This window comes from Blennius ocellaris (assembly GCF_963422515.1).
Source record: "Blennius ocellaris genome assembly, chromosome: 6".
NCBI classification, from domain to species: Eukaryota; Metazoa; Chordata; class Actinopteri; order Blenniiformes; family Blenniidae; genus Blennius; species Blennius ocellaris.
Window position 1 is genome coordinate 21,492,446 of NC_137655.1, and position 11,923 is coordinate 21,504,368.

At 41.3% G+C, this 11,923-nt stretch overlaps 1 protein-coding gene across 2 annotated transcripts in view; it reads left to right on the forward strand.

Annotated features, from left to right (window-relative positions):
• nalcn (sodium leak channel, non-selective) overlaps window positions 1-2,456 on the forward strand; it is a gene marked incomplete at its 5' end in the record, with an annotated part of 66,091 nt that extends 63,635 nt beyond the window's left edge. The window contains 4 exons of one of the 2 annotated variants that reach the window (XM_080498052.1): window positions 578-728; window positions 835-984; window positions 1,120-1,258; window positions 1,664-2,456. In XM_080498052.1, the coding sequence (XP_080354178.1) occupies window positions 578-728; window positions 835-984; window positions 1,120-1,258; window positions 1,664-1,806 (583 nt within the window). In that variant the 3' untranslated portion in view covers window positions 1,807-2,456. The remainder of the gene's footprint in view (window positions 1-577; window positions 729-834; window positions 985-1,119; window positions 1,259-1,663) is intronic. The other variant, XM_080498053.1, reaches the window with a different exon arrangement.
• Between the last annotated feature and the right edge of the window lie 9,467 nt (window positions 2,457-11,923).

Sequence of the window (11,923 nt, forward strand, 5' to 3'; positions counted from 1 at the left end):
TGGGGGAATAGTTTTAAGTTAGTGAGCACATTTGTAGAACTGTATTCAAAAGCAAGTTTGTGCAATACGTCACGGTGGTGGAGACATTTTTTAAGAAGTCCTTAACTCACATTTTCAATGTATGTTGTTTGAAAGTATCACTGCTGATAGAATGTGTTCAATGGACCGATCATAAGGTCTGCTTTCTGATATCCACGTAGTTTTTATAGTGGCTTATCTTCATAGAATGTGGACCGTATTCAATTACAACAATCCAGAATCACATAAAAACAATCTTTGCCAGCCTGGCTTGTTGTCAGATAACATCATGGCACTGCAGCAGCTTTAGTAGGACTTTCTTTTATCCCTGGTTAAATAAACAACAACAAATTTATCTTGAGCATGTAGATTTATTGAATCTACATTCAATTTTCCAACTATTTTGAATAAACACGATGTTTCACTTCATCCGTCTCAAACATTTCCTTGTACAGCTACACGTTTGTGAACTGTGTATTCAAAACTGTAATGCTTAAATATGTTGTGTTTACTTTGTTCCTTTCCTTCTCTGTTTGTGCGACGTGTTGGAATTCTCCAGCATGCTGTCCTACCGCTCGGTGGACATTAGAAAGTCTCTCCAGCTGGAGGAGCTGTTGGCCAGGGAACAACTCGAGTACACCATTGAAGAAGAGGTTGCCAAGCAGACCATACGGATGTGGCTCAAGAAATGCCTCAAACGGATCCGAGCGGTCAGTCGCCATCCACAGAACATAACTGTTTTTTGTTAATATCCACTTGTTTATACTACATCTTGTATTTTCCACATGCACTGGCCTGGTCTGTTGCGCCTCGCAGAAGCAGCAGCAGTCATGCAGCATCATTCACAGCCTGAGAGAGAGCCAGCAGCAGGAGTGGAGCCACTTCCTCAACCCTCCCAGCATAGAGACCACACTGCCAAGCGAAGACCACAATGCGAACAACCCAGACAACCCCTCGCAGCCCGAGGTAAAGACCCACACGCACACCACCGCTGCATTCACGCTCGCGCACACGCACAGCTTGATGTATAGCAAGCACATCATATGATCTGCAGGTGTGCATCTGCACTGGTGAAACAAAGCACATCTCCTCTTTGTTTAGATGAGTGGTCTCCAGCAGCTTCTGAGCCCCACGTTGTCAGACATAGGAGGTTACAGGCAGGACTCCTCAGACCTGGGGAGACCACAGAGGAAGCTGGGACAGTGGCGGCTGCCTGCAGGTCTGTATGTCATTGCATATTGTCTGTAAACTGTAAGCGGTACACTTCTTAAGAGAGCATTTTATGCCATGAACTAAAACCACAGGAAGGCTTTTATTTTATTTTTTTCTCCAAGTTTCCCTGCCTGGAAAATCTGGGCAGCTGGTTAATGTGACCTTGTTTTATAAAGGGAAAATGTATTATTTACCCAGACAGGGTAAGTAAAGTGAAGAAAAGCTCATATGGAAGCATGATACCAACAGATATTACAGGTCGAAGACACTGGAGTCATCGTGTGTGTGTGTGTGTGTGTGTGTGTGTGTGTGTGTGTGTGTGTGTGTGTGTGTGTGTGTGTGTGTGTGTGTGTGTGTGTGTGTGTGTGTGTGTGTGTGTGTGTGTGTGTGTGTGTGTGTGTGTGTGTGTGTGTGTGTGTGTGTGTTGTGCCAGGTCGCACAAGTGTCAAGTCTATTGTTTGCAAGATGAACCCCGTCAACGACGAAGCCTCTTCGGGGTCGGAGGTGAAGAAGTGGTGGACGCGTCAGCTGACTGTGGAGAGTGACGAGAGCGGCGACGACCTCATCGACATTTAGAGATGAGTGTATCGTGCTGGGGTTTTTTTATTTTTTTTGGTTTGTTTGTTTGTTTTTGGTTTGTTTTTATGGATGAGCTGTGCCGTTCGCTACCTGACTGGGATTGTTTCACGTCCTCCTGCTTCCGGCTTGATATAAAACAAAACCTATTCTATTCTTTCTCTTGTCACCAAAAGAACTTTAACAAACTTGATGAGGCTGTCGGTGAGATGTTCATGAAGCAGCCATTTTGTCATGCAGTCACAATATGATACCTCTGGGATCGGCATTACTTTGCCCTGTGATTTTCACTTATTATGATTTTTTTTCTATGCAGGTATATGTGGTGTTAAAGCAGATTATGAGACGAAAGGCCACATTATAGTCTAACAAACCGACAAGCTGCTGCTCTATGTGTTTTCTACTGTTCTTTGTCAATATTGAAAAATATTACTACTTGCGTCAATGCAGCAACAATAATGTCCCATGTCCCTTTATGTCGACGCTTTACCTCCGTTCTGTTATTTTTGTTGATGTTTTCTTGTCGTCCTCAGTATTAATCAGATAAATGTTTTTCTTATAGTCACTTTATACTAAAAGCAGGCCTCTTGTTCTTGTTGATGGAACATGCAAATTACAGACACCTTTAGATTTATGACTGTGAATGTAATTTAAAGCAAATCTATCTGTATTTGGCTGGCATTAGATTATAAAAATATTTTGTAAATTCTATAAAAAAGAAAGGTTTAGCTTTATCAAATATTCTAATAAAGGCCAATGGCATTTATAAGCAAAACTATTGTCATTGTTTTTTTTTGTTTTTTACATTTTATCAGCTGACTACTTTGCCCGAAACAATTTGTAACAATAGAAGTAAAACTCTTTATTGAATAATCGCAACATGAACAGAACCTGTCCACCGGTTATCATATATGCCCACTTTTATTTAAATGCATCATGTATTTATGGGTTAAGAAACACAAACACCAAGGAATATTTTATGTATTTTAATTCCCTTATATCATATCTGACATCTTTTAATCATGTAAGCTCAAAATGTTTGAGTCATTTTGTAGCATGTGATATTTTTGACATTACAGTGCATCTTGAGATTATTGAGTGTGAGTGCTGCTTCAATTTTTTTCACATTTGGTATATTTTAATCTGAAATTTATATAATATTTTTCTCAAAATTATATTTCATAGCCATGAAGGTCAAAATTCAGCTCCTTGAGATCTTTCTACAGCTTCATTGGAGCTGTGGTGAGGAATTCGGCTGATATGACATGATTTGGAAATAAAACCCGGGTCTATATAAGGGCTCAGAGTCGATAGTGCATGACGGAGCGCAAACCAAGCAAGAAGTCAAAGGAATCGTCTGAAAAACATCACCTGCTGGATTCTCAGACCTTAAGAAACAAGATTCTCTGGTCTGGATACAGACATTATGTTTGGAAGAAACTGTTCATCACCCACCACAGTGAAGCATGGCGGGGGCAGCATCATGCTGTGGGGATGTTTTTCACTCGAGGATGTTTTTCGCTAGAGGATGTGGGAGACGAGTCAGGATAGAGGGAGAGATGATTGCAGTGATGTACAGAGACTTTGTGGCTGAAACCTGTTCCAGAGTGCTTTTGACAGACTGGAGCAACGGAGCATATTTCAGCGGGACAACAACCCGAAGTGCACAACCAAGATATCAAAGAGGCGTATTCAGGACGACTCTGTGATTGTCTCTGCGTGGCCCATCCAGAGTCCAGACTTTAATCTGGTAGAACATCTCTGGAGAGAGCTGAAAATGTCTTTGTGTCGACGCGTCTCATCCAATCTGGCAGAGCTTGAGAGGTGCTGCAAAGAGGAACGGTCCAAAACGCTCAGAGATAGGTGTGCCACGCTTGTGGTGTCCCATTCAAAGAGACTTAAAGGCTGAAACCGCTGCCAAGGATGCAGTGAAGCATGTGATTTGTTAGTTTTACAGTAAATAATTTTGAAATAAGACTTACAAGAAACTATGGAGAAAATTAAGTGGCATGAACCGTACGATGGCAACATTTGTTGTTTTTTTTCTCCAAAACATGTCAAAAGTTGAGGGTCTGCTCAAGCCAGAGAGATGACTACAAAGTGTAAAAAAAAAGACGAAGAAGAAGCAAAGTAATGCAAGCAATTTTTCAAAAACAGTAATCAAATGACTGAATTTCTTCCTGGGTGTCAAACTATTTCAATCAAAATAGAGGACGCAGCAGCATCCAGAACAGGTGGTTAGTATCTGAAAACTCATTGATGCTGCTGTGAAACTTAGCTGCCTCTTTGCTGGAAATAGCATTCACATACAAGCCACACTGTGGGTGTGGGTGTGTGAAAACTTTCCTGCCAAAGGTTGCACAAATCCTGTGTACTGAAATGCAACAGTTTTTAGTTTTTTTTACCAACTGTTGTCGCGTAGAGGAACTCTGGTGGGTTGGAATTCACATTGCACTTTTAATAAATGTGATTAAAGGTCCATCAAATGTGAACATTTTCTGTATATAATCGAAAACACATGTGCTATGAGAAGTTTCCTCTAAAACTTAGAGAACATTTTGGAGTAAATGTAGCATTGCTTTTACATTTAGATCCAGTTGGACTTTAATCTGCCGCTGCATGCTGTGGACGAGGTTCAAGGTACACAGGGCAAACTCAGAGAAACAAGACACCTCAGAAAAACGTTATCTACATTGTATTTATGTCTGAGCATGAAAAAATAATCTTGTACACCAGTGCAACTTAAATGTTGGTGCTTCCACTTTGTGATGACTCAGCGTGAGGCAGATGTGAGTCATAGTTAAGAACGAAAGGTGACAATGTTCTGTACTGACAGACTCTCCATAGAAACCTGACCTGGAATACTTTCTTATTCTTTCTTTCTTAACCAAATATCACTGGTGGTTATCCTGATAATCACAGAGTAACTTAAAGCCGGTAACTTCTAACCCTTGTAACTTGTTCACCAGTTTGTGATGTAATGGAGGATTTCAGCATAATACCTGTTGCGCTAGTTAAGTCTGGTAGGTTATATCGAAGATTTAACTGTTGTTACATGTTTTTTTTCCCATAATTTTAGTACACACAACAACAACAAAAAAAACAAAAGGATGAAATTGATTAATAGTTTTAGCCTGCACTTTTTTTCCTCTCAAAAATTAAAAGAAGAAAAAAACTCCTGCATGGAAAAAGGTCTTTGGCTTCAGCTGCTGTGCCACTCCACATGTAACCAACAAGCATTAGTCTTTATAATGATCAGCTAATGCATCAACAACAAGTGTTATACATAATTATTATCCAGTCTTTTCATCTAAGATCACAAATGTATCGATTCACAAAAAAGATTCTTCACAGATGTTTTCCCTGCTTGCAGTAGTGAATTACTTGTGCTTTCCACCCACACACTTGCACTGTCTTACACGGATTCTGAGTGTTTTCTTTTTGCTCTCTTCAGTCCATTCTCCCTCAAAAAGCACCCTTCCTCCGTTATCGCCGCTAGTTTTACACGGTAATTCAATGCAGTTCATTAGAAATTTAATTACCCATCTATCTAAACATGCGATTACACTAACAAAGAGGGTAATTGAGTGGACAGATGCTGCTTAATGATTCCCCTCACACACATCTGCTCAGATCAAACACTCAGCGCTGCCTCAACCTCTCCTCCATATAACACTGCCCTCTCCTGGAGCCACGCTGAGCTGCCCTAATAATCTCAACCAAACCTTCTTCTTAACACTGTCTTTCCTACTCATAACCAGCAGATCTGACAGAAAATTCGGAGTCATTATCCTTTACGCATTTTTAATACCTGCTACTTAACAGGTCATTGTGCTGAGTCGTTGCTTATCCCCGGCGCACAGCTCTGTCTCTGCCTCGCAGTGACGACCCACAGCGATGCCGGTGCTGTCCTCTGCTCTGAGCAGCATGCTGACGGTCTACATGAGCTCAGCTTCCAAAGCAGCCGTCCGGGTCACTGTGAAGGAAGCACTGTGGATCCTGTGTACAGGCTGATAGTCACAACAACAAACATGAACAGAGGTATGTTCCATTCCCTGTCTTCCCTTGATGATGCATCTCTCTTGAGTGAATTCATCAGACAATCACTTGGACCGGAGCTAATTGACAAATGCGCTCACATTCATGCTGCTGACTGCAAGTGAAGCACATTCTCTGAACCCGGGGCCTGTGTTAAACACAGAATTGGCTTATTATAAGAGACAGGGTCTTCATTTGCCCATTCAAAAGCCTGATAAGTTTCACAGTTGATGGAGTGTGTAAGGAGTTGGCTGGATAATGAATGTGGGGGAAAGCGAGTGAGTGCGGAGAATCAGCTGCCGGTAGGACGCCTACTTGCTCTATAGAAATCATGACTTACTCACACATTCCAGTCTCTCTGTGACCGAGTGCTCTCTCAGACATATGGTCCTGTAGGGAAACAGTGTGACATCGGCCTTCTTGCCAATCAACTGTCTTTAATTTATCTTTTCTCACTCTTTCTTCTCCTCAACCAGTGCCTCTTAAGCTCCACTTAGCCGGGAACCAGCTCATCAAAAAGGGTTTCTCTCTTTATTTTCTCCTTATTTTGGCCCTGCATGGTGGAACACTTTTTTTTTTTTTTTGTCTTTTAATTGCCTCTGCATCGCGCTGGCTCTTACAGGGCCTGTTGTTTTTACCCTCTCTATTGTAATTTGCCCACCTCTCCCTCGTGCATGTCCACTGCTTATTTAGGGCCTAATTGAGGCACTTTGGTAATTGAGGAGGAAGTTCTTAAGAGCAGAGGGAGTGGATGAGTGTCTCTGAGTCAAGATTACCTGTAATTAAAGTACATGATGGCTTTGATAGCTCAGTTCCCTCCCGGAGAGATGTCGCATTCAAACCCTGGCGGCGGCAGCAGCGGCATCGCATCGCCTGGAAAATGCCTCCTCTGCCTACACAAGGCCATCACACATGAATGCAAATAGATGTGTGACAGACAGAGCCTTTGAGAACAAATTATTTGAAAAGAAAAAAGGCACGCGCGTCGAGTATAACCCCAGTGCAGTTGTTGATGCCTTTCTATAGCTAATTAAAAGCAGATTCTGGAGGAGGAAAGTGTTGGAAAGTCGACATAATTTAGAGCCCACTTGTCACCCTCCTCCAGAAAGTCTGAATTTGTACCTCTGAGGCTTCACACTGAGACGATGTGACCAATCTGATTATTAACCAGAAATGAGGTGCGACTGCTCTTCAATGTGTAAATGCTGGCAGGTTCAAACAGCAGACATGAAAGTGATCAGATTCCTCGTGAATCTCTGATCTGATTTATTGTCGGGTGACAGATCTCAAAACCCTTCCCCAAAAAGCTCAAAGAGTCCTTCATGTCTAATCCGACTGCAGGTATTGTCCATCTAGGGTTTTTTTTTTTTGGTTTTTTTTCTTTAGTGATCTTGAAACACAGAGATACTGCACCTGATCGGTACTTTAAAAAAAAAAAAAAATGTCAAGACAGACTCGCCTTAAGAGGAAAACATGCCTGTAAACTTCTCCAACAGACCATAAAGTGGAGCAGAGAAAACAGTAAGGCTGATTAGAGTAAATATGAGGTGAAGCGAGGTGAAACTTCTCTCCCTCCCAGACGTCAGTGAAATAGCCTGCCGCCTTCAGCAATTAAAGGAAATAGGAGTGTGGTTAAAGCAGGTTGGACCTCATAAGACCACCATTGTTCCTTAAATGTCCTTATTAAAAGACAACGTTCTGCCGCATTCGCGCAGCAGTGACCAGTCTTTCTGTGCTTTTTGGCAACCACGCCGTGTCCCTGTGTTTTTTATTTGTATTTTTAGGATTAATATTCAAATTTTTATTATTTCAATTGTCGCCAGCTCCCCGTGTCAGATCCTCGTCGTGGAGCTTTCCACACATTCCCGGCCTCATAAATAAGGTGGCGGCAGTGCAAATTAGCCGCCTGTATCTCATGTCAACATCCACCCCAGGTCCAGGCCTGATCCCGTGCCTGTGTTTTGAAACAGATGGCTACTACTACAATAAAAAAGTAGCAAATTATTTTAGCAGCAGGCGGCAGAAGCAATTAACAACTGGCATAATGTGTTGATTAAAATCCATTCCAGTCTCAATGAAGGGGGAAGCAAAAAAAAAAGAAAGGAAAAAAACACTAAAATTTTTCTATTTAGGCAGTTCAGTGCGCATCAAACCTTCAGAGTACGCTGACCTGGACCCAACCGCAGCTGCTGTTCACTTCAGACACTCTGATACTTTGACCTGATTATTTTACCACTGGTGTGAATCCTAAATCTGCTCAGTGAGTTTGTTGGTTACAAGAACACAAATATAAAATAGACCTGCCCACAAGTTTTTATCGCCTTGGTCATGAGCTGAAATTAAGATTTCCCCACCCACACCCCCACCCACCCTCCAAAGTCAGCTATTTCACTTTTTATTCATCCTTAATGATCTTTGAGTCCGATTTGGGAGTATTTTTCCAGTTTAATTAGACTAAAACCTCCCATTTCTTTCCATGAAAGTTTGATGTAAAAGCCCGTTTCATGCTCGATGTGCCTTTAAGAGTTTGACACTGCGGCTCCTTTGTAAATAAGATGAATGCAGGAAGTCATTTTCAGGTCTTTACCTCATGTACCTCATCAGCAGCAGTCAATTGCCACTACCCTGAGCAGTGAGCACCAAGTGAGAGGATTTACTTTGTCTTTGAGCCAGGAAATCTCATTTTCACTAAACACCTAATCAGTCCCATTCATCTGGCTATGGTTCCCCGGTTCCCCGGTCCTACACCTGGCTGTGGCGTCTTTAATTACTGGGAGACAGGCTTTGTCAGATCTGGAGCCAAGATTAGAATATGAGTGGCAAATTCAGAGGGAAAAAAGCATAGCAGTTCAAACCGAGTCAATTACTACCAATCAACGTAGAATGGCCTGTAATTGTAGGGCAAGAAGGAGAGAGAGCCTCTGCTTCACTGAGAGTACTGGGGGTATTATTAGCAGGACATAATGCCTACCTGCAGGGGGTGCTATGCTCAAACTATTAAATTTCTCTGCAGCAAACGATCTTACAGTTCACTGCAAAAGCATTTTTAATGTGACTATAGCCCTCGGTGAGACATTATCTTATAATTTCATGTTTTTTACTCTGCTATTATGGCAAATTGTGCCATTTGAAAGCAGGAGAGGGAAAGAGGCACACTGTGGAAGCAAAGCTTTTACAATGCAAACTCCACAGTAATAATAGAAAGAAGTTTTTGTATGATGTACTGACAGTAACAGAAGTAGTGGCTCTCTGTCGGAAATATTACAGATCATAAGAATTTGTTGAGCAATTTCTAAAAATATTCGATTTTGGTTTCACTTGAGATGATGTTTGAATTTCTTGGGTTAAAATAATTATCTAAATCTGAACAAGTCTGAATATTAAGTTTTACTTTTCAGATGTTACGTGTCCAGGAACAGGGTTCATCATGCAAAAAACAACATGCAAACGTATTTTCTTCCTATTATTTAATTGTCCCATTAATTTATTGTAATGTTTTTGGGGCGTTTGAGGATCCAGTTCATGTGAAACACGGGAAGATAAATACTTCTGCAAGAGCAAAGGCTCAAAAAGAGTTGGCAGCACTGAATGTAAATATGTATAGAAAACAAGAAGAAAATTAATGAAAGACTTTTTCTTATATTAAGCAAAATTACTTTTTTATGTTTAACATGTGTGAATTAGTGCTGTCAAAGTAAAGTGATATTTTTTTTCCTTCTCTTTTTAATTGATGTTTTTAGTTTGTAAAGACTCAACAATGTATATTCTCGCCTCTCCCTTCTTTATGAAAACATTATTTGAGATTTTGTACCAAAAGGACAAAATAAATCACATGTTTACCATCAACGACCATTTCTAAAAAAAATAAAAATGGAAAAGTTGAGTTTCATATATGAAAATTATCGTCCTATTATATGATCACAACACATTTTCCAGTCAATGTTTTGATTAGATCCAGCTAGAGGAAGACTATTAAAGAAATTAATAAGATGAACACAGAAAACAATTTCTGCTGAAATGAAACTAAACAGTTTCTAGAACTATAAAACTGATCCTACATGGATTGTGTTTTTTGTTTGTTTTTTTACTATTAAGGTGCCACCGATGTATACAAGTTGTTCTATTTGCATTTTGTCCTATTCCCCTGAACCAAAACAGGCACTTTTACATTTGTGCCACTTCTGTCAGCTTCTTCTTCTTTTTTTTTTTTAATTGGATGGTATCTTTTCCCGGCTGTTTGCACACAGCACAACGCCAGCCTCGACGTCCGGTTTCTGCATGTTTCCTATGAGAATGACGCGCGCTGCACATCGAGCAAGCAGGCAGGACTCATCATCATCCCGGGAGGGTGAGAGCACATTTGGGTAGTTAACACCATCCAGAGGTGCCTTCTCTCGTTTCTTCTTTTAGGATTTTCAGAGAGATTTGGGAGCGTGTTGCTGCGTGAGGCCCATTGTGTACTCACACAAAAGAACAACGTGGTCCTTCCTCGTGGCAGTCAGCATCCATACGTGCACTTCTCCATCTGCTGGGATCAAAGACGGCCTATAATTTGCCTCCACCTGTCCATGTTCCCCCTTCTGGAAATTGTAAATGGTTTTAAGGTATGTATTTGTCGTCCGCTCTCTTCCTTCCACTGTGTCCAAGGTCGGCATCTCAACGATCAGAGCAGAGAGCTGAAACTGGCACGACAGAGACGCAGCAAACCGCTGCCAGGTGACAGAAACCCCCGCCGGCTCCCGGATGGGATCGTTTGGGACGATTCAGGTACAAACTGACAACTTTAATTTAGCCTCGCTTTTGTTTTTCACTTTTTCTTCCTCTTTGATTGGCTGCATTTGAAGATTGCCAATCACAGTATCAAAAGAAAACACTGTTGTCACATAGTTTGTTTTTCTAAATGTGACCTTTTGCCGCTCTGCAGTCACACTCAATTTTTCTTCCTCTTCTTCTTCTTCTTCTTCCCCGGATTCCAAAAAGTCCGCGGCGTGAGCAATGTGCACGTGCGCCGGTACAAACGGACGCCTGCTCAAAAGCAAAAACAAAACAAAACCAGACGACATCAAACGGAATCAAAGTGAAAATCAGTGTCCTTCATGGAAGGTGCGATGTTACTGATTATTTTCTGCTCGGCTTGGCACGGCTCTGATTTCTTAAGACAGCGCAGATCTGATTTCAAAATGAGATTTTCGATATTTGGCGTGACAACTTCACAGCAATTAATTTTACACTGGGGACAGAACTTGCCTGCAACACCTAAATGGCTGTTGACAAGGGTATTGACACGAATTCGTATTTTTTTCTAATTATGAGCTTTTATTTTTATTTCATTTTTTTCTTTCTTAATGGTAACGGCAGTTATCGTTATTTCTGCCAGTGTGTTCCGGATGGCGTTGTGCTTCTTGTACTGGAAACAGTGAGCAAGCCAGTCAGCGAGCGCGCCGTCAAATGGTTTGTTAGGCTCGAGCCGATCCTCCAGGATGAAGTTACAGCAGTCGTCACGCTGCCGGTAAAAAGCCCCTCCAGTCTCCACACAGCTCATCATTACTGATGTGAGTCTGCGGGAAAATAACGAAAAAATCCCCAGCATTACCGGGACGTTTGTGTACGTTTTGGGCCTCGCTGTACAATGAATGACTGGACTTACCATAAAACAGTGGCGGAGTAATGGAGGCCAATGGGATTCAGGTTCACTGGAGCGCAGACACTTTGCCAGAGGTTTGTTGTGGCGGTCTCTGGGTGAGGAGCCTCTTCAACTTGCTCTCAGATTCTTCTTCGCTTCGTTCTTCAAAACATGAAGGAAAACAGTGAATAGCTGAGGCTCAGGCTTTGAGTTTGTGAACGTACTCGACGATGCATTTAGATTGAAAATAAAGTTGAAGAAATAAAGTAAAGTAACGCATCTAACTTGTGCTGCTGCTGATGTTTCTAGCTCCTTTTTGCAAATAGTGTGTTAACCATCTTTTACCGCAATTCAACCAAAAACTTTGACCTTTTATATGCTACAAATGGTGAATGGTGTTTTTTTTTTTTTTTTTTTACATTTTATAAACTTGAAACGGTGATTTCAGTTCCCCAT